General features: G+C 37.7%; 1 protein-coding gene across 11 annotated transcripts in view; it reads left to right on the top strand.

The window, feature by feature from the left end:
- The window catches only part of CIT (citron rho-interacting serine/threonine kinase), a 73,734-nt gene that overhangs the window by 16,285 nt on the left and 34,234 nt on the right, over positions 1–23,215 (top strand). For 6 of the 11 annotated variants that reach the window (XM_037397021.1, XM_037397632.1, XM_037397462.1 and 3 more), the window contains exons 11-21: positions 7,051–7,156; positions 8,028–8,171; positions 9,519–9,638; positions 13,161–13,331; positions 13,592–13,651; positions 14,206–14,259; positions 15,345–15,485; positions 15,852–15,977; positions 18,891–18,986; positions 20,703–20,819; positions 21,258–21,367. In XM_037397021.1, coding sequence (XP_037252918.1) covers positions 7,051–7,156; positions 8,028–8,171; positions 9,519–9,638; positions 13,161–13,331; positions 13,592–13,651; positions 14,206–14,259; positions 15,345–15,485; positions 15,852–15,977; positions 18,891–18,986; positions 20,703–20,819; positions 21,258–21,367 — 1,245 coding nt within the window. The remainder of the gene's footprint in view (positions 1–7,050; positions 7,157–8,027; positions 8,172–9,518; positions 9,639–13,160; positions 13,332–13,591; positions 13,652–14,205; positions 14,260–15,344; positions 15,486–15,851; positions 15,978–18,890; positions 18,987–20,702; positions 20,820–21,257; positions 21,368–23,215) is intronic. The other 5 variants (XM_037397816.1, XM_037397725.1, XM_037397549.1 and 2 more) reach the window with 1 other exon arrangement.

The following is a 23,215-nucleotide window of genomic DNA, read 5'->3' as shown; positions in this document are numbered from 1 at the left end:
TTGTACATGTCCTACCATTCTGTAATTATTTCTGGGATGAGAGGGAGGGAAAGGAATGGAATGATTGAGTCTAAACCAGTTATTGCTAAAATGGTTGTTCAAATACTTTGAATTAGTTGTTGCTGTTAACCAGGGAGCAGTAGGTGATTGCATTTCTGGTATTGCAGGTTCCTGAAAGAAGGAGAATACTGAGGAGTTCAGAGATGGAAAAAGGAGGGGGGTGGGTGTTATTTTATTGGGTCAGAGAGTGGGCACCAAGTGCTGGGGATGTGTAAGGCTTGAATCAGTGATCCACAGAAATGGAGCTCCGTAATCTGGAATGTGCAGTAATGGGTCAGTGAACAAGAGAAGGAGCTTCATGGCAGCTGACTGTGTGCCGTTCGGTCAAGTTAAATATGAAGACTGGACATTGCTGTATTGTGTGTTAAGAGACTGGAGACTCAGATGAAGTATGCAGGGTAAGTGTTTGTGGAAGGAGCTAAAGATCTGGAAAAAATAGTTTTCAATTGAAAGAAAACGTGCTTTCTGAGAGAATAGAGTTGGGGAAAAAGAATAATATAAATAGTATGGTATAAAGCATTTGGTGTGGTGAGTGATTAGTTTCTGATGACAGGGCTATTGAAAAAGTACTGGTACAGTACCTTAAGTTGAGAAGTCCTTACCTCATATCATGAGGCCTCTCAGGAATGCAATGGCTTTAGCTGGGTTAGTGACTCAATGCACTAAGGTGCTGTGTTTTTGTCTCAACCATCATTTGTTGCTGCTAGTTAGTTCCAGTAATGGACTTCATTGTCCATCTGTCTTAATGAAGTTTTCATTTTTTTGTCGTATTGGTTGTGATAGTTGCTCTGCAGTAAGTGTGTAGCCAAACCTGGTGATAATGTTGACATCTTTGATCTTGCCCACACTGTGAATCAAGGTTATATGATGGTTATGCCAGTAATAAAAAGGGAATCTTCGGCTGTCCCTCCTCAGCAGAGTTGCTTTTATGACAAAAGAGGAAGGAAGGGAGAGGACATAAAAACCAAAACAAGTGTTCTTTTGGTGAAATGATCTAATATTGTTAGCAGAATTATAAAACACCTGGGGATAAAATCTACCTTGATTTAGAAGTGAAATAACTTAGTGTTGTCTTTTCTGCATGGGGAACTGCACTCCATCTCTCAAGGCTACATGACCGTTCATATATCAGAAGAGGCTCGACAGTGACCATATATATATAGTAAAAATGTATATGTAATCGGGGCCCAGGACTAGAATTGAAGACAAGCGTGAGGTAAAGTCTCAGGAACAATCGTGTAACTGTGCTGGAGGTGGAAGGCTGAAAAGTAATATCGATACAGCTGATTGATTGATATGCTTTCTTTGTGGAGCTAGTACCACAAATGCGTATTGAAATTATATTTGAATTCTGGTAATAGCTGGGAGGGGGTATAATGTGCTCTGGATAAATTCTGACTGAAGTAAAATTTCTGCTTAATGTGGCCTGTTTCTTTCCTGAGCCTGGAACAGAAAGACATCATGTACTTAATTCCCCCAAAATAATTTTAATATAAGAAGATCTTAGTGGTTTCTTTTTTTGAATGAGATCTCGATAAATGCACTTCGATATTTTTAGCAGTAAATACTTGCATGTTGTTCTGCAAAGGTGATTTAAATATGGCAAAGAGTGTATGGAGACTTGAAGATATCTATTTTAAATAATGCGGTGACTAGTTTATTCTTAGTATCACTGCAACATTTTGTCATAAAGGTAGCTTCTTACTTATAAAATATTGTGTGGTGTATGTTTTACTTGAGGAAATAAAGTACTGTTTCTGTCCACACAAGCTTGAAAATCAAATTCTAGATGGGAAAGAGAACAGTAAATGGGGAGTAAGCTTATCTGTTGTGAACCCTGGGATGCCTTGTCTGGAAGGTTTTAAGTCATCAAGTTTATCAGTCCAGATTTTTTCTTCTTAAAATCTTTTCTCTGAAAGTCTCACCCATATGGTTGCTAAGTGATGCAGATCTGTTTTCCTGTGTCTGCAGCATGATAGCTCTAATGCCTCTAGTGCTGCTCATAGTTAGGCCAGCAACTGCGGAGTGCCATTAATAAGGTCCTTGAAACTTTCATTGCTTTTAATTTCAGCACTGTCAAGCTACGAAGTTTAGGGTTATTCTGTTGCCCATGTTCACTGGACAGTAAGAATCCATAGCTGAGATAGGAATTTCAAATACTTAAGAAAAAAGGCAATTAGGAAAAAATAGGACAGAAGAAGGATAAAAGAGTTATCTTTTTCCATTCTCCTCTTTCTCCCAACCACTTAGGGTTAGAAGGGTTCACCTAAGTCACTTAGACCTGTTGCCAGAAATTATATAGTCAGTGTATAGTTTAGAAGGGTCCATTGAGTTCAAATGTTCTGTGTGTTGCCCCATACCATGAGTTTTGGAAAGAATTTTTGAGCCTATAACAAGTGTAAGATTTAACAAAAGAGCAAAAGGCATGACAATGTGTTGTAGGAAGCAATTAGGAGAAATCAAGGGCATTGCTTATGTCATATGTTCCTGTACTAGCAAAGTGTTTGTTAAATAAATCTCCTGTGTAATTCTAAGAACTGGGATCAGGCTGCAGAGAAGGACTAGCTAACTCCTTCTCCTGTCATGGCCTCTGAATTCTTGATATGGGGAGAAATGCCTGTCTGACTGCAAATCTGGCTGCTTGTTTGGCTGTGAGTGTGTGACTGTGACAAGGTAACAGGCAACTGAGAGTTTAATTCCATTAAAAGCCAGCTCCACCTTACTTCCTGTCCCTAACTGGCTGATCTCCAGTGCTTAGAACAAGGGAGAAAAAACCATAGATGCCAGAAATATGCATCAAGTGGCGAAAGAAAATTGTTCTTGTCATTTGCAGGTGACTAGCAGAAGCCTAGTCTAGGCATGAGATAAATGCATTGTGAATCCTGGGCTAATCAAATACACCAAAATACCTAATAAAAATGAATACCTAATAAAAAAATACCTAATTAAAAAATAGTTTATGATGTAAATTTTTGCCTGCTTCTGTCCTCTCTGAGATGGGAGTAAGATGCTAAAGGGGCCTGACTACTTATGATACAAAACTTAGGTTAATATAAAATACTTGCTAAACCAGAACCTAGAGGTATGATTCACAGGCAAGGCTGACAGTGGGACTAGTACCTAATCTCAGTTGCTGATGTGGGTTTGGTTTTTTTTTTTAATTATCTATCAGAATATGTTAATGGTAATGCTAATTCTTGAACTGTGGTCTGTGAGGCTTTGGTAGATGGTCCAAATATTTCTGTAAGTTCCTACGAATTGGTATTTTTCAAGATTTCTTTTTATTTATTTATTTGGTTTTGAATTTGATATGAATTAATGATTGTCATTATAGAATACTGAGAATTAAAATGGGCCATTCTTCCAAAATGAAGGATTACTGATTTCTTCCAACAGTGTATTGGGTTCTGGTAAACTCTTTCACCAAAGATAGATTAAAGAGGAAGCACAGGATGAGCATACCAAAAATATGCTTTGCTTCAGCTAGCTCTATTCACAGATTGATGGTATCACTGTTTGTTTTTGGTTGGGTTTTTTTTAGGCCTGAGCAAGCATTTACGAGGGGGTGGAAGGTACAGATGAGTATAATGCTAAAAAGAATAGAGCATGATGGATGGGGGATGAGATTATAGGCATGTTGTGTGGGGGCCAGGATTAGGACAGATGGTGTCAATTGTTGTGAGAAGGAAGAAGCACAGGTGAGTTGGGGGTTTATGAGAGCAGCATAAAAGGACAAAGGAGGGTATGAGGTATGATGCACGAGAGAGGTCAAGACAGGAGTTTGATACCCCAGAATCACCTTACAGCTCTTCCTGTACTAATACATTTTCCTTCTTCATCTCAGCCACATTAAGACTGTAGGATCTTTTACACAACTAGCACCATTGCTGGTAGTTCTGCTGGTTGAGGCTATTGCTGATCTAGCTGTGAAATCACTAGATAGCTGTAAGTTAACTTGTTTTTTAGTCATGCAGGCAGTGCTGCTTTTGAAAATAAATTGGCACAGCTAGTGCTGCCAGCGCTTGGTACTGTAGAATTGACTTTGGGTTTTTTTAATCTTTTATTGCAATATTCTTGTGGATGTATGCTTTTACCTTTTGTTAGTCTTTTTTTTCACACTTCAGAGGGAACAGCAGAAACTGCTCTTTGTGCTAGGAGACTTGATCCAGATGTAGCAGTTAATTAAATGAAATATTCTGAGTTGGTATCAATCTGAATGATGGCTTTGCATCATGACTTTTGATGTTGGATTGTATGTGTTTAATTACTGAGAGGATGCTGACTGAGGAAGAATGTAAGTGCCCCAGCAATGTGGGTATTTTCCACCTTGTCATGCTGTGTTGAGAGCTTATATCACCATGACAAGGCTTATTAGATTAGTCAGTATTCCATTTCTCTTGATTTCCTCTGTTTGCCCCCTTTCTGATACTTTGAAGGTTGTATGGATATTCATGACGTTGTTCTAATATAATTTGTACACAGGAAAGAATTGCTGGGAAAAGGGTATCTCCTAAAAACTGTGTGTCCAGTGCTAACTGTTATCAGCTTCACTTGGGGATAAGATGTCCTGTTTCCATGGCAGGAAAATTGTTGTCACCAGGACATATATTTTTAAGGAATTTCTTCCTCCCTTTGGACAGGGATGAGGAAGAAAGATTGTAGTTCTAGTTTGTAGCCTTCTCTTTCCTTACAAAACTGACACCAACCCTGAGGAGCAGCTCCCTCTACAGTCACCTAATGAAATTCAAACTTTTGTCAGTGCAAGTCTCCTGTGCTCTGTCCCATTCCGTCACTCCTGGCTGAACAACGCGTCTTTGCAGAGCGCTGTGTCTTCTTGCTTGAATCTGTCCTGTTACTTCCTGTGTTGCAATGCATATGGATGCTTTAAGCTGGCTTGCTAGGAGAGGCTTTTGAAATGCAAAATGGTGCCTGTAATATTAGGCTCTGATTCTTTTAGTAGCAAATAATATAAATGAGCAAAAATAACACATAAAATTAAACCCCTTTAGGGAGGGGAAATAGAAGCAGCCAATAAAACCAGGTCTCTGAGAACTGGCTAGAATTTTCTTAGGTAATCCCTCAAATTCAAAAAGAATAAAAGTGAAAAGGTGATGGCTTATGTTGAAACTATAATTAAAAAGAAATATTGTTTTAGCAAGTACAGTTCAGACCTGTAAAGCTGAATTTTTATTATAAAAAGATTTTCAGACTTGTCTCAGTACACATTTGCAGCTATTTACATATATTTGATTAACATTTTAAAGCAGATTCCTTAGTTCTTTTTTAGTTAATGTGAGCTTTAATTTGTATTTTTAGACTGCTTTTCTCAACTATTCATTTTTAGCCTTGTTTGTACACCCAGCTGTTACAGGATTTAATATGCATCTTCCTCGGATGGTTTCCTTTTCTCTGTAGGAGTATAGACACGCTTTATAAATTGATTTTTAAATATGATAATTTGATGGATTGGATTGATTGGACCAGGACTAAAGGAATGCTTTAAAAAGCATTCAGTTTTAGCATTTTTTTTTTATTAAGTGCTAATCATATCTGCATTGTTGACATGCAGGATTCTTTGTTCTAAGTTTTTCCATATCAGGTTTCTGAAGAAATATTAATATTTGACCTTTCAAGGCAGAATTGGTGGATTTTGCTGTTTGTTTGCTAATATCAAAACAGTGTTTGTAATGACTGCTTGAGGTGATGGTAATGAAGGTCTGTTTTGATACAGATATGTTGCTGCAGCATTTTCATAAAAATCCATGTGTCTTTTTCTTTGTGACTATCCTGCATATCTGTTTGGATTAAGGAGTAGATTTTTCTCAGAAAATGGTGGTGATGGAATCAAACTTTCCTTGGTGTTAAGAAGAGACTGTGCTGCTGTGTGTGGGTGTATGGCTATATGCAGAGAGCTGCTCAAAGCTCATTTCTCTCCATGGGGATAACTGGCTGTATACCAAACTGTGGCCAGGAGAAGCAGAAAGCAATGTGTGGGCAGACTGTATGATCTTTTATTAGCACCTTCATTGTACTTCTGCTTTTTCATCTATCAGTTAACACTCGTTCTATCATTAACTGCTTAAATATCTAGTTTGAATCATTTTTTGTGAGGGAGAATGTGATTTTTAAAATTATGGTTTGATGTGTGTGCCTAATTTTTTGGTTGCAAATTATATATTTAAGACTGCAAAACACTAAAAATACGCTCCAAAATATTGAGTGGCTTCCTATACTTTTCTAGAATGAATTTAGACTTAACAGAAACAGCAAACTTAAATGTTGAGTCCCAATTAGACAGAAAGCTTAAGAACATGTAAATATTTTCCCCAGGTTTCTGGAGTCGCATTGTTTTGAATAGTACAGTTAAGTTGTGTCTGATGAAAAAAATTACTTATAAGTGGAACTCTGAAGTTCTGCAGTGTGACTAATCATATTGATATTGATTGAGTTTGTAGGTATCATATGAATTGGTATAAGAAAGTTTCAATTTTGATTCACAGAAGGTAACTAAGGATATGAAACCCTTCTTCCTGTGATGCAAATTATGACATGTTAAAGTTTTTAGAGCTTTTATGCTTTGATGAGAACTTAAAAGCCCGTTTAAAGAACAAAATATAAAGCAATTCTCTGAAAATTTGTTATCTTTCTGAATGGTTACGTTGACTTTGTTTTGTTTTTGTTACACTTATAAATCCATACAAGTTATGCAAAAAAGTTGCTGTGATTTATTGTTTTGCACTCTGACATAAGCCACTGATGGAAAATATTAATATTGTAACCAGGAGTACACATGGATTATTTGATAATGATATGCTGTCATCAGGTTTTATGGTATGTTTGATCTGAAATGATGGCTGTTAGACTGTGATCGCTGCACCTGTCTTTTATCCCGGTATGTGTAAGTACCCAGTGACTTTACCAAGGCTGCATAAATGCAGATTTCTGTACCTTTTGCCTATATTCATGTGCTGTTTGGCTTTGCTCTTTTAGATCTGCTTTTTCAAGTGTGGATTCTCCAGCCAAGGTCAGCTCCATGGAAAAGAAACTTCTTCTCAAGAGCAAAGAACTCCAAGAGGTCCAGGACAAGTGTCACAAGGTATTTATTTATGCGATTGGCCATCTCCATTGCTCCAGGAATCTGCAACCACTGTATGTCCAGGGATCTGTCAGATGCTGCTGATCATCCAGACTCGTGGTGGGCAAAGTGCTTTTCCTTCAGTGAGGTGGCTTCCTGTCCAATACAAAGGGAGATGAATTTAGGCCATGCTGTTGCTCTAGATACTTTTATCTTAACAAGAAGCGGCTCTGGATTTTAAACAGTCCTTTTCTCAGCGTGACACAGACAACTGCTTCTTCCTGCAGGCCGTGCCTCTTCATGATATGCACAATTACAGCAGTACTGTTCTGAGGTTCTCTTCCTAACTCATCAGCTTCTACTTACATAACTGTTGTCATATCACTGGTTATGGTGAACATCTTGTAACAGTGGCTGTGCTCCAATAAAGGGAACCTGGTGGAGTCTTTTAAAACTTACTGCTTGTTTGAGACTTTTATGAGAGTTCGATTACTTTTCTCCCTGCTCTGTTCTGGATTTGACCATTTGCTCCTGACAAGGAGATGGGGGGAAACCATCTTCTGGTCCAGCATGGATTTGGGATAAGGTTAAAGTGACCCATCTCTGCAAGTCAGGTGAAAAATGATTGTGTCTTCTTTGCTAACTGGGGTTCGAAGAATGACTGAATATGAACAAGCAGCTTGAATGAATGGGGTGACTTAGACTTACTACTTGTCCTTAAGAAGAACTGTGCATTCCTGGAGCAGAGACAATGGTATTGGAATTTAAACACCATTTGGAGAAACATAGCTAGAAGTCTCTTGGAGACAAATTCCTTACAAACAGAGCTCTGAAAGTAGCAGTTAACAAAGCTTTTGAAGCCCCTTTTATAACTTCTTGATATTTATTGCAGATGGAGCAGGAAATGACGCGCTTGCACCGGAGAGTGTCAGAGGTGGAGGCTGTACTTAGCCAAAAGGAGGTGGAACTGAAAGCCTCTGAGACCCAGCGATCCCTCCTGGAGCAGGACCTGGCCACCTATATCACAGAATGCAGTGTGAGCCCTTACACCAGCTCTTTCAGCTCTGAAGGCCTGAAATCTGGTGGCCTTTGCCTTTCTCTTCCATCATGGCTTCAGTGGGGTATTGATGGAGAGAAAATAATATGTGAGATGATGTTTGTTGAACACGGAGCCCTGAATTGTTTGCAGAGGCTTGTTTGCTAGTTTTATTCAAACTTTGTTTCATGGTCATGTCCTTAGAACATACAGGAGTACCTACTGTCCTGGTCCTGCTGAAGCTGTTTGTGCTGTTTGTCTTACTGGCTGTGCTAGAACGTGCTTGGGTTTGATTTGCAGATTTCTTAGCCAGAAGAGGATGAGGCCTAGTCAGTACCTAGACAGAAGTCTTCAAGGACAAGTATGAGTATTAGGAAACAATGGTGTTGCCTCTGTCTGTAGTATCGTGAGTTCAGACTGATGCAGTTCCCCAGCATAGTGTCAGGGATGATGCTAGGATAGGTGCTGTTTTTCAGGTAGAATATAAAAATAAGGCTGTAAACCCATGCCTTCAAAGATCATTTGGCATTTTTCATGGGAGCTGGAATGTCTGCCCAGTTGTCCTGGCAAGATTCCACTGAGGATATTTTCATTCTAGTGAATAGTCTCTGTATTTTCAGTTGGATGTAGTATTCTGTTTCCTGTCTTGTACCAAGAACCAAAATCCAGATAGTACTCTGTTTCAAGAGGGCTGAAAAGCATTTCTGATGGGTGGATTTGTTGGGAAGTAGATCTTAAAATGGGGCTGAGTGATTTTCCTATACCAAATGCTACTAGGTAAATAAAATTCAGTTTCTATCTTTCTGTTGAAGTATAATACACAGTTGATAGGAGGACCGCTGGTTTGTTAAAATTTGCAGGTAAGGTGTGTGGTGAGATACAGAGGCAGCTCTTCTGTTCTTTATAGAAGTTTAATGATGATTAAGGGATTTAACACACTGAACAGCAAGCAGAAAAATGAACAGAATTGTTAGTAACATGAAGTTGAAGGATTGTATCTAGGTTGTGTATTAATAGTGCTAGATAAAATACAGATAAATGCTGTCAATAATGGATGCCTTTTGTGATCTCTGTTTGGTTTTTGTCTGTAAACCTGATGTGAAGAAGTAAGAGTTTCAAACTAAGATTTAAGTGTAGTAAACAGTGTTTGTAGAATGGGCTGCTTCTGTCCAGATGGAAGCAGCACTGGTTGTGAATTTCTTTAGGGTTCCATCATTGGTGTCTCGTGGGTTGTTTTTTTTTGTGTGATGCCTCACTGCAGTCAAGGCATTTGTAGAGCTAAAGATCTTTATTGTACAGCCATCTGAAAACCCAAAGACTATGTATTGAACGTTTTGCTTTCTGCAGAGCTTAAAGCGAAGCCTGGAGCAGGCAAGGATGGAGGTGTCTCAGGAAGATGATAAGGCACTACAGCTACTTCATGATATCAGAGAGCAAAGCCGAAAACTGCAAGAGATCAAAGAACAGGTATACCTGCTTCTTTGGGGAGCAGAGTGGCTGTCTACAAATAGGCACTCTTGGCGTGTTCCAGCTCTGTTGCCAAGATTATGTTTTCTGTTGGTAGGCTGTGATGACTCCCAATCTGTGAGTTTCCACATGTTTTTTTAAACAAAATGGGAAGCAACAAAATTACACTTCTGTGTATATTGCAAGTCAGCACAAACTCCAAACTTCAAGTTTTTCTAGTCCTGGAAGTACTTTATCTATAAAACCAGCTTGGGAGGAAGTTGCAATACTTTCATAATATGTTGCATTAGAAATGAACTGTCCATTTTAAATGGTCAAGTTATACAAATTTCACAACGTTAATGAATCTTCACCTGGGAGAGAACAGAGCTAACCTTAATTTTGTGTTGGTTGCCCCCCCCCCTTTTCTTATCTGACTATTTAAAATGCTTAATGCTCTTTCAAAGTAGAATCTGTGTTGCCTAACTGTTCTTTTCCAAATTTAATCTGTTTGCAAAGTAAATAATTTTTTTCCACCAGAAGAGCGTTGAAAATTCATTAATCCATATGGTTGTTCATAAGGAAAAAAAATGTCAAATTAGATTAAAAAGTGGTGACAAATGTAGACATTTTTAGGATTTAAAATGATCTACAAGACAGAATCCATTCAGTTTTATGAATTAATAGCAACATTTGTATTGAGAAAAAGAAATTTTCAAACGATTCTTTGCAATTATCTTTTGGTTTTCATCCTCAAAGCACTTTACAAACATTAACTGCCTAATTTCATAGTGTTTGAGACAAGAAAGCCCAGAAATCTAGGTAATAATTCTCCAGACACAAACAGCTCTTATGTAAAAAGTAATGAAATGCAAAAACAACCCTCTGGATGTAGCAGGCCTCCATAGACCTCTACAACACTCTTCTGGATGGTGGTTTTATGTAATACAAGGGATCTAAAACTCATTCCTCTGTGTTCTGGTGCTTTTTTAGCAAAGTTGCTTTAAATATTGCAATGTATTTTTGGTGATGCTAAATATCAATAGATTCTTAGGCAGTACAGATGCATGTAACAGAGGAAAGATAATGCAAGTAATTTTTAATCAAATGTTTTGTCCCAGAATCTCTTAATTTCACTTGTGAAGATTCATGATGACATGAAAATGCTGCTTAGGTCAACAAGTGAATCTGGAATATCCTGTAGACTTTCATATCTGGGGTGGTCTTCTGAAACCTGTGTGCAAGAACACCACAACAAGATATGCAGAGATGTTTTTGCTGACTCATACCAGCAGGTGGATCTCGGCCATTAAATACTTGGATCATTATTTTTATGTTAGAGGGAACTGGGAGGCGAGATGAAAGAGTTCCTTTGAGTTGTGCTGTTAAAAACCTGAAGCTTGAGAGAGAATGAGTAAAATTAACAGCAAATCAGAATCTTCAAAACCCAATAATTAGATATTTGGTATTTTCAGGGCAAGACTGTAGGTTCAACCTACGGGTACTTGAATGGAAGAGAATGGTGGGTTAGTGGTTTGGGTTTATTCTTTGTTTGGAGTGTTTGTTTTTTCTTTTGTGTTTTTTTGGTTTTTTTTTTTTTTTTTAACTAAGCCTGTGTTCTGGTTGTTACTTGATGAAGACCCATATGAATGGACACCACTTGAAACAAATCAGGATCTATATTTTTTTGAAAGGCCCACTCATTTGTGTGTGGCTACCTTGATGTGATTTGCTTCAGGTATATGCTCTGAGCTTCGCCTATCTGTTAATAGGCACTTACGTACATCTTGATAGTTTTAAAATGATGACCAGTGCATATGCAAGAGGTATTGTTCTGTGTCACCTTGAATGATGTGGTCTGTTTCTTCAGACCTGATCATGAGATATAGTCAAAGATAGTCTTGCAAACATGAAGAAACAAGAAAAACTGAAATATTACTAATGATCTCTTCTTCTTTCTTTTCTCCCTCCCTGTTCTCCTCCCTTCCCAAACACTCATTTTCACAATGGCAACTGTAGTCATACCTGTAATTCCATGGTCAAGTGTTTGCTGATATAAAAGCTGAGTATTTTAGGAAGTCTTAACAAATCATGATTTCTGAGCAGAACATGTATTCCTTCAAACCATTCTGCCTTTTTAATTCACAAATGTATCTGTATGAAACAAATATTTGAGTTCATGTATGCTGACTTGTTATAAGGCTCTCATTCTTTCCAGCAAGAAAATAAGGTCATCTGCAGAGAGACTAACTGGAAAGAGTAGGTCCCCTGTCAGCCTTACAAGCTGGAGAATCAATTTGGGGATTAAACACCAAAGAGCCATTCTGCCATGCTCTCTGTAACAGATAGTAAAGCAATCTGTTAAAGGCCCAGCTGCTTTAAATATCTGCATAAGCTCTCCACGTTGCTAGAGAATCATGGGCTGACATTAGGGTCAGTGTTCATGCAATCACTTGTCTAACTAAAGACAGCTGGTTGTCTGGAAGAAGTGATGACAAACCCAATTTTGTCATGAGACAGTTACTCTTTTGAATATGGGGGTAGTCAGGCATATTGCAAGATATTAAAATGGAAAGAAGGATAGACTCCTCCACTGTCAGCCCTTCATAATCTTTCCTAGCTCTGGATGTGCATGTTTTCTACTTGTTCTCAGCTTCATAAAAAATACTTTGGTTTTTTGTTTTGTGGGGTTTTTTTTTGTTTGGAGTAATTTTATAACATGTATTCTTGCAGGACTTAGTAAATGCTAAATAAACACAATTAAATTCTTTATTTCCAGAGAAGATACAAGAAGCAATCTCACAAGCTAGTCTCAGTTTGAATACCCCATCGCATTGAGATAGTCAATTCAAATGTTCTTTTCTTCTCCCACCTTCCCCATCCAGATGCCCTATCTTGTAGCGTCCTGCATGGGGAATCATTATTTCTGACCATATAGGCAAATATCTTCTATGGGCAATGGATTTTTAGACAATTTTTTAAAGTTAATATTTGATTTTAGGCTGTCTCCCATACAGAGCAATATGATCCTTCTTAACTCTGTCAAGAGAAATGACTGATGGCTAGAAACCACAGTATGCTACCCCTCTGCTTCTCCTTCTTTCCTTTTACCCAAGCTGTGCAGATCTGTGGTAATTGTCATGTTATCAGCCTGAGAATTTGTGTCTTGAGGGAGCATCTGGGCATTTAGTAGAGACATCAACTCAAAGGCACATTTCTGTTTCAGAAATTAGAAATGTAAGTAATTTTTTTCATTTGTATGTAGATGTATGTGCGTGTTTCTGCAGTAAAGCCACTTTCAAAAAGTCAATATTTTGACTTTATCAGGTATTGACTTGAGAATGGCAAGACTCAAACCAGAACACCATGGATATGTTATTTTATTTAGCTCTTACTGTTTTGTTTTGTACTTTATTTTTCTTCCACATATTTTTAAATGCAGCTCTTGCCTACAATCAGTATTCTGGGATCTGCTGCTCCAGGTATTTCCCCTGCTGACTTTAAAGCGTAATCCCTTTTCATTCCGTTCCACCACAACTACAGGAATATCAAGCTCAAGTAGAAGAAATGAGGTTGATGATGAATCAATTAGAAGAGGATCTTATTTCAGCTCGCAGGCGTAGTGATCTTTATGAATCGGAGTTGAGAGAGTCCCGACTGGCAGCTGAAGAATTCAAACGTAAAGCTACTGAATGTCACAACAAATTGCAAAAGGTAGTTTAGGCTTCATGGGAGAGGAGGCTGATGCTTGCTTGAATTTCTAGTGCTGTTTCACATGCACACACACGCACATTGTGTGTGTCTCCTCTAAAGACTAGCATGGTTTGTCCAACTAAAAACATCTTTCAATTGTACACTCAATGTAATTTATACTTTGTGTAACTGCTTGTGTTTAAATTGCATAAGGTGATGACTGGATAGAAGACCAGTGTACTACAACTTTTCCTGAGACTTTTATATATTTTATATTTAAGTTACAGGTTAAAGATCAAGGAAAAAATGAAGCAGGAGAGCTGTATTCCAAATTGGAGAAGGTATGCTACTTCAGCATCCTGGAGTTTGCTTCCTGGGTCTTTCATGTTATGCACAGAAACCAAGAGTGTCTTTGGCTAGTCAGTGGCATTCACAGCCTCACATCCTTCTCTATTTTATTTTATTTTTCTTTTCATCTTTTCTTGATGTGATTCACTGTTCTTCCTGATTTGATATAAAGCTATGTCTGGATATCCTGCTCTTAACGGCTTGTGTTCAGAAGCTAGGCAAGGATAGGCCGTTATGTGTGAGTTTGGAGTTAGGTTAGGAAGTGATACATAAGGGTTTTCTTTATGGATAAAGAACAGCAAATGAAAAGTAAAAAGAATTTTGAGTATTCTCACACTGAACAATCTACCCAGTGACCAAAATGTGAAATCAACCAGAAATTAGTAAAATGGGAGTAGATTTGCCAAGGAGCATTTTGGTGTGTGGCATTTATAGGGAGATTTCTGTGAAGTGAATTAAAATGAATACGGTATCATAAGTAGAGAGCATTTTTTTTTCTTTTTGGTTTTACACCATTTTTTCCCCCCATCTTTTTATTTAACTGTAGATCAATACAGAGCAACAGGCAAAAATCCAGGAGCTGCAGGAAAAGCTGACAAAGGTAATGTCTGGGTGGTGAAAGTGAATTTTCCACACGGTTTTCCAATGAAACCTTAATGCAGAGGAGGGGTGTGCTTTGTTTTGTCCTCAAAAATAGAATTAGTCATAGCATGGGGGATGATAAGGAAAAGGGGGTGGGAACTGGTATCTGAAATCATTGGTGTTCTCAATATGCTTTCAGCTCTTGAGACATGTCAACAGTGTTTATTTTTACAAATGAAGCTGAGTCAGATCTGGAGTAGTGTAGAGAAATTCTGATTTAAAAGGCCAGTTTGGGTGTGCCGTATATAATGCACTAGGCCCTTGCTTCTGAAGACAGGGTTCAGATGTTTTAACTTACTAGTAAAACACATGTTGGCCTTGCTTTAGTTTCCTGGTATGTAAGCTGGAGGAAGTACTAATATCTCATGTTTGCAGTTGTGGTCAGTCTGTCACTTAAGAAGGCACTGTACGAAGAGTAAGGGAACTTCTCTTGCTGGGATCTTTCAGCAGAAAAGAAAGGGGTTGTCGTAATAGTCCACTGAGAGAGCTTTTCAAGCTTGGCATCTCCTGAGAGAGAGCTTTTTCAAGGGTTAGTGATCTAAAATATGAATAGGAGGCCAAAAGTGTGTAGAAATAGTACTTCTCATATCTGAAACCAGTCATGTTTTAATGCCCCCTCCCCTTTTCTCCTTTCATTAATTACAAGGAATTACCTATAGGCCAATGAGTTATTCTTCCAGTGTTTTAGTAAGAGTGTTTTGTGAGTTCTTTCCAAGAACTTGAGCTGAATTTGCGGGTAGACGTTACTTCTAGTACATAGAGACAACTAGAAACTTGCAGTGCAGCAAGTAAAGCATGTAGATCTCCTGCATTTTCATTTTTTTATGAAACAAAAAGGAATTATGTAACAGAAGTTAGAATTTGGGTTCCTGTACGTGTTTGTAGGTTGTCTTAATTTTAGATGGCTAGGCCAAAGTTCTGTAACAATCAGAATGTTGACCATCTCGAGGTTATGAACTTTTCACATACCAAGTTTGTCTGTGTGTGTTTTTCCTATAATACCTTTTCTTTTTTTTTTTTTTTTCTTTTTCTTCGGACCTTTAGGCTGTGAAAGCTAGCTCAGAGGCAACTGAACTTCTTCAGAATATCCGTCAAGCAAAGGAGCGAGCTGAGAAGGAGTTAGAGAAGCTGCAGAATCGGGAAGATTCTAATGAAAGCATAAAAAAGAAATTGCTTGAAGCGGAGGTGAGTGGAGAATGTCTATCCAGAGGAAATTAGTTACTGGCATGTGTCTCAGTTTAGGCACCCTCATGTGGATGACTGTGCACAGCCTGTATTCCTGTAGTAACTATTTACAGGAAAGTGATGTGGACACTAATCCATTAAATAGCATGTATTTCTTTGAAGAAAACTGAGAGGCTTCTTATTTTCAGTGAGGACTCAATAAGGACGTATGGTTACCATAAGGGATTTGAGGCATGATGGTGATTTCAAATATAAAAGACTACCATATATTGACTGCTTCAGATGATTTTTTTCCAAAAGCTACTCATTGCTTTGTGATAATGCAGAGTTGGTTAGCCTAAATGGCAGTTAATAATTGCTCTACAGGAACGGCGCCATTCTCTGGAGAATCAAGTAAAGAGATTAGAGACTGTGGAACGAAGAGAAAACCGTCTAAAGGAAGATATTCAAACTAAATCTCAACAGATTCAACAGATGGCAGAAAAAATTCTGGTGAGTAGAGGTGAAAATGAAAGATAAAGGGTAGGAGTTTGTTAGAAAAGCCAGGAAAGGAACGGAAGACATAGAATTGCATTGAGTAAGGTGGAAATTGTTGAATAAAGGGCATTGTTTCTTGTACCAGTCATACTAGAGAATGCCTAAGTGCTCAAATTCTATTTGAAGCTTTAGTTACAAAGTCACTCCTATACCTTTAGTCTTAATACTGCTTTGAAATTCTAGTTGTCTCGGTGGGAGCACTTTTAAGTCAAGTTAGTAATATTTAAATGAATTACCTAATGATTGTTTCAGAAGCGAAACATTCTCAGGACAGGATACTGCAACAATAGAAACATTGATATCTAGTTTTTAAACTAAATTGCAAAGGAATTTAGAGGTCAGATCTACTTGAAATGCTTACATTTTGAAGCAGAGAGAAATTAGTTATCTAAACTGTCTGTCTGGGGGAAAAAAAAAGGTGATATTTGTCAGGAATCCATTTTTACCCACATATCTTCTCTGATGGCAATTTCTTGTTTCTCTCCTTGTTAAACCTATTAAATCTTTATAGCAAGTTGGTATGTCAGTCTACAGTGAACCAAGCAGAGGGTGTTTCTAATACTTTTACTTCCCTGGGACACAAGCATGGTTTCATAGCGAAATAATTATATTAATTTTGTGTTTCTCATGAGTTCTCTTTCTATGTTGCCAATATGAAAAGGAAAGACTACATTTAATTGGTAGCAATCTTGAGCATAGACACACCTGAGGAAGGCCAAAGGCCAAATGAAAATGTATAAATAATGGTATTTCGAGTCAACAGATAACCCATACTTGTTCTGGGTAATAGCTGCATAAGTGGACTTCAGCATTAGAATGTCAGAGCACTCTCAAGAAAAGTAGAATCAGCTCTTTAGCAGTGCTGATTTTTTCAAATTGTTTTGATAACATGAGTGCATGGTAAGTGGGAAGCTATGGTTTTGCTGTGCAGAAAGCCAACTTTCTGTTTAGAAATAGTGTAAAACTTTGAATTGTTTCATAAGCCCTTGTGTATATTTGGGGATTGTTCCTTGGTTTTGATTACATTCTCTGTGGAAGAAAAACTGGAAGAGAATGCAGAAATATCAACTAATTGTTTTACATCATGGGATGTGTTTAGCTCTTCTTATAGATAGTTTCCATGGAGTTCTGACAGAAATTTGGAGACACACAATAGTATTTTTATAAAAAAGTCAGTTGTTGAAGAAATAATCCTACGAAGTCTTTCCTAGTGCTCCATCTGGGAGCACAAGGTAATAGTACTCTTTTTTTTTCTCCACTTCTACCCTGTTCATTCCCTCATGACTTTTGACTTTTCCTGGTTTAGAAAGGTAGGAAGGGAGCTGAAGGTATAGAATTGCATAGAATAAGGTGGAAATTGTTGAATAAAGGCATTGGTTTCATGTATACTCAATTAGCAGTTCCTGAGAAATACCTGTTGATCTGCCTGTAGAGACTTGATTAAGAAGTAAGAAAACAAGTTAGAGAAGTTATTACTGCTTGAAAGTGTAGATCATTGTTAATAGCATCATAGCAAAGTTAGCACTACACAGAGAATAGTGAGTGAGAACTGGAATGGTAAGAGGTTACCTTGAGTTAGCACTACACAGAGAATAGTGAGTGAGAACTGGAATGGTAAGAGGTTACCTTTTTAAGCCCACACTGGCTGTTAAGTGCCACTGCAGAAACTGATGAAGCTTCTGCTACAGTATGAGCAGTCTGCTGGTAGCTTTGAAACTGCTGCTGCTCCGGTTGTCTGATTCTTTGCCAGGACCTGAAACGTGTGGGCTTCTGGGGGAGGTTAGTTGTCCCTCTTGTTGCTGGGAGACATATTTCAATTGCAAAAAGCAGCAATCTCCATTCCTTGCAGAAGTGTTGGGTACTAGGCACTGCAGATGACCTACTTTTGGTGAACCTCCTCTTTGATTCTCACTTCTGGAAAGAGAGGTCTGTTGCAATTACTGGAGCAAAAAAGTCTTTGTATGTTTTCAAGATGAGGAAGATCAGCAAAGAGAATATGAAAAGAGCTAAAGTAGAAATATCAGGAAATTTTCAGTGATGAAGGCAGACAGAAGACCTGGATGCATCCCAGAACCTGAACTTGTCTCTGCAAGAGTCAATCCAGTGGTAGTGCATGACAGACCTGGTTCTGCCTTTTGTTCTAAGGAAATTGTTGGAATGGCAAATATGACAATGAATGAGCATAAAGTTCTAAGTTAAACTCTTGCGAGTTGCCTTGTTGAAAGGGGATTATAGATATAGTCAGACAGCAGAATGGTTCAAACTATCTGATGTGAAGTACAGAGATTAAAAATATTCTGCTATGTTCTACCACGTATATTGCATCCTGCACTTTTCAATTTCCAACCAATTTCTAAATATTTATTCTGACAACATCCGTCTGCAGAATATAGCCAAGTAAATACTATTCCCACTCTTTGAATGTAGTATGAAAAGCAGAGACAGCAGTGCCCCATTATTGAGGCTTTCTGTGAGAAAACAAGTGAAAGACCTTGTTAAAAATAGATCTGAACTTCCTGTGATGCCACTGCAGCTATGAAGTGTTTGTAACTGCTTGTTTTCACAAAACCTCCTTGGCCCATCTTTGGGAATACGGTACTGGGAAATGGAGATTCATACTGTGGAAGTAGAAATCTTTGTCTTTAGCAGTATATCTGCTTTACGGTAGATGCATCACCAGCGATATGCAAAGCTTAAGACTGATAATGTGCAGCTCTTATAATTCTTTTCACTATGACAGCCCTGGTCTTGGGATTTTTATAATGTGAAGCCTTAAAAAAGAGAATGAATGAATGTTTGATACCTGTGTAACACATACACACAGCACTTACTACTTTGTGTCTGAATATGAATCTCTGCTGCTTTTAGGAGCTGGAAGAAAAGCACCGTGAGGCTCAGATTGCAGCACAACATCTGGAGTTGCAGCTGAAGCAGAAGGAACAATTCTATGAGGAAAAACTCAAAGTAAAAATATCTTCTTATCATCTTCCTACAAGCTTTTGTGGGTAGAATGAGTTCAGGGTAAAACAGTTGCCTTTAGGCTGTGATTGCTTTGTCTTACGAGTTGCCTTTTTGCTTACCACTACTGAAATATTCAGAGAGCTTGTGGAATCTGAATAAGTTTTTCTTCTAGTCCATGCCATTGTACTTTATCTGTCTTTAGCACTGCATTTAAACAGGTGGCATTTGAAGTCAGACCTTAGGGAGGCAGTTGTTTATTGTAATTTGACTATTGCTGACTAAATAATACTTCATGCTATTGGATCTCACATCCTGAGAAAGCTCTCGGCTCCTACTGATGATTTTCTATGACTATTCACACAGCCTACCTGCAAGTTTTAAATTCAGCAAATACTGGAGCGTTTCTGAAATTCCATCTTTTTGGAGCTGTAACATCTGCCAAGAAGCCACAGAAACCGCCCACTTTGTTTTTGTCTTTTCCAGGGTAGCATAAGACTAACAAATGGTTAGAAATAGAATCAGACACCATCTAAAATTAGGAAAAATAAATTGGGAAATAAGAGTATGTGCACTGCCTAAGGATTTTTCTAAAGAACCTGCAGTATGTCAGTCAGTAAATGCATTTTGTCAGAATCTTTGTTTCCACTAAGCATAATCTGTTTTCGGCAATTTTAATCTAGTACATTTACCTAGGACTTTAATTCTACATTTCAGCTTAAATGTGAGAGGATGTAGTATTTAAGAGGAGAAAAGAAATTTCTGTGGGAGAAATATGAAGGGAAAAAAAAGAGAAGAAAGAAGGTTTCCCAGCAGACCAAAGCATGTGGTAATCAGTAATGAAAGGAAAGTGATAGAAAGCAGGAAGATCAGAGGTAGATGTTGGGAAAGGAGAAGTGATGACATAAAAACTGGAAAAGAGGATAGCGATTAGAAAAAGAGAGCCAGTGTATTACAGGGACATATGATATAGGGTTTAGTAGGAGGAATCAGGAAGCTGGGTGAAAGAGGACATGGGATTTTTGTAACTGGAACTATAAAACATATCCTGTGGTGTCCGGGCTTTGTGCTTCTGAAATCTTGTCTTGAAGGAAATGACCTTCAGTTTAACAACTGATTTAAATCTCTGAACATACATACATACGTAGCATGTGTTTTTACAAAAAGGTAACAGTTAGTTACTTCAGTCCTGTTCCTAATGAAAGGTGTTCGTGCCACAAAAAGAAGTCTTTTACTTAGCCGTTTTATTTGATGTCTCCAATGTGAAGAATTTATGGAGTCTCAGTTGCCTTCACATGCATACTTATGGAACTTACGAAATACTTCTGAGCCATATTGGTAGGGCAGCCAAAGGATGTGCACTTCCTTACTTCCTCTACTATGCTATTGGGGTATAGAGTTTTTCTGTTGTCTGTTGCATTAGTATGGAATATTTCCTGAACACAGTTTATATGAATTAAAATAATAATTAAAATGATCTACAGTATCTTCACGTCTTCATAAAATTCCATCATTAAATTCAGTTTCAGAGATAACTGAGGGAGTGCTCTTTTTTGGAATTTGCTCTTCCGTGGATGTCATGCAATTGCATCTTGGCTTTAATTTTGCTTGAGATATGATCAGTTGCTTGAAAAAAAATTTCTATCTTGATAATTTTCTTTCTGCTTGCCCTTTGCCCAGTGAAACAGATATAATTTAGACAAAAGAAATGTCTTCATTTAGGTGTTGGAAAATCAGATGAAGAAAGATCTTGCAGATAAGGAAGCACTTGAGAATATGCTTAGAAGACATGAAGAAGAAGCACGTGAGAAATGTAAAGTCCTGGCAGAACAGAAGGCGGTATGTATAGTTGAACTGGAAATTGAAGCATTTTAAAAGTAGCTTTCTGAGACTGATTTCAAGCATGATAATCTTGGTTTTGAGGTTTTGTAATGCTGCTGAGCTGTTTTGAAGGAAATCCACTGATTAATACTAATTTTAAAAGACCCTTTTATTTAGTTCAAGGTACCTTTGAGAATATTTCCTTAAAAGTAGCTACGTACCTTGCTGTGTACCCATCATTTTGTGCATTGATAATATAATGCTTGCTTTCCCTAATAGTAAAGCAGTAAAAAGCCGTTCTAATAGTTCCAGTAATTGCATCTGCAATGTTCTTTTGGCCATTTGATCAGTTTCTTTTTACTTTTTTTGTTTCTGGAAAAAGTTCAGACTTTTTTAAACATTGTTTTTATAATCATTTCTATTGTGTGGTCTCAAAGGCACTTTTCTCTGTTTCAGATGATCAATGCAATGGATTCTAAGATTAGATCACTGGAGCAGAGAATAGTGGAATTGTCTGAGGCCAATAAACTGGCAGCAAATAGCAGCCTTTTTACCCAGAGGAACATGTAAGTATAGCAACTGCTATCATACTGGTCACTACTGAACAGTTCTCAGTAAGATCTGTTCTCTTAATGTAAAAGTGGTTCTTTTTTGAATGCCTGCTGTGCTCCCTGCTTGTTTTTCAGTGATACAGAAATAGGCTTGTTCTTCAAATAGTTGTGGTTCACTGCCTGATTTGTACTTCCTCAAACATGACTAGGAAAATTGGTTTGTGTTACAGTGTTTACTTCAGAGTTTTTCTTGAGGCTGGTGCTTTTGTGCAGGTTAAATGAATAGTAATAATTTTAATTTCTAAATTATCTCTGGAGAAGCCTGTATTCCTTTTTTGAACATACATATTGGTAATAGATTCGTATTTTCCTTGGTTCCTGTGACAGTTACATAACGTTGAAACTGAAAACATTAAACACCTTTCTTTCACAAACATTCCATCCTGTTCTGATGGGTAAGAAGGCAAGTAAGAAAACTAGATTATTTTTTTTTTTAAGTCAAGAGTTTTTCTGCATGTTTTTTGTTTTTGAACTGCTGATTGCAAGAATGAGGTATTTTGTTACTGAAATGGGCAGAAGTAATGTAAACTAGGAGATACCCCAGCTTCAGCATGCCGCTTCAATTAATTTTGTTTTCTTCCTAACCCAGATAGCAAGAAGGCAGTAGAGATATATGCTAACCCAGCATATATCTCTGTTGCCTTCTTGTCCTCAGCCTTTCTTTATTTCTCATCAATGACTGGTGTAATAGGCAGTTCAGTGTTTTTGGGATATACTACTGGTCAAGATCTAATGTCATCTTGAATCACTATGTAATCAGCAGTTGTTCTTGTGGTGAATCCTTATTTATTAAACACAGAGGAAATATTCTGTGTCAGATCTTTTTGTCTGCCCAAACTTTATTTTGCTTTGGATTTTAGCTGAGATTCCTTTGTCCTTATAATGATGTTTTTCCTTCATAAATTACTTAAAGGCATTCTACTTGAAGTATAGGAAAGAGCACAGGTTGTTTGATATATCCTTCAAGGTAGTGCTAAAGTAGTATATGCTCTTACTGATTTAAGAGATGCGTCAACTTTGGCTGCCTGCAAAAAGGTTTTCAGTATCCGTCAACTGTTGTAAGAATGTCATGTTTGTGGGAAGCGCTTGGATAGATTCACCTATAATATTAAACAGAATCAAGCAAGGATGAATTTTGGCAAAGAGTTGCTTTGGTTTTATTCCTTTTCAGTGGTGATTATGCTTCCAGATATGTAATGGCTCCAGTTTTTGCTGGATTTCAAATATCTGGCAAGTTATTTTAGCCTAAGCAGCCAAAAATATTCACAAAAATAAGTGAGAAATTTAATTGTGTTGCTTTATGCTCCAGATGACCTCCAGTTAATCACCCAGGAGGTTTGTTGAGGCAGCAAAAATCATAACTTACCTTCAGTCTGAAATAAAACAGAAGTATTGCCTCAGCGTGTACCTGGGAAGCATATGCAAGGTCTAGCGTCACAGTCATTGGTTCTGAACTGAGTGTAAGAACTTAGCTGAGCTAAATGCGTCCTCTGAGAGCAGGGTGCTTGACTGGACATCCATAGGAAACAAGGAAAAAAAAATCTTAGAGTAGATTATTGAGAGTTATATTGTCAAGTAATGTAATTTTGCAGGATTGGTAGAAGGTAGTACAGAATTAACAAAATTTTAAGAGAAACTTGCTTCATTATGCATGTAGCTAGTTAATTTGTGCTTATTTTGTGAATTGTGGTGATGAAAATGTACAAATCTGTTGTTGGACTGTATTTTGAATCCACAAAAGCTACAGCTAATCTGAGCATATTTGAAGACGAGAACTAGTGATTAAAGCCTTGGGAGGAGAGA

This window comes from Falco rusticolus, chromosome 1 (genome assembly GCF_015220075.1).
Source record: "Falco rusticolus isolate bFalRus1 chromosome 1, bFalRus1.pri, whole genome shotgun sequence".
Classification (NCBI taxonomy): domain Eukaryota; kingdom Metazoa; phylum Chordata; class Aves; order Falconiformes; family Falconidae; genus Falco; species Falco rusticolus.
This window is presented reverse-complemented; position numbering and strand designations above follow the sequence as displayed.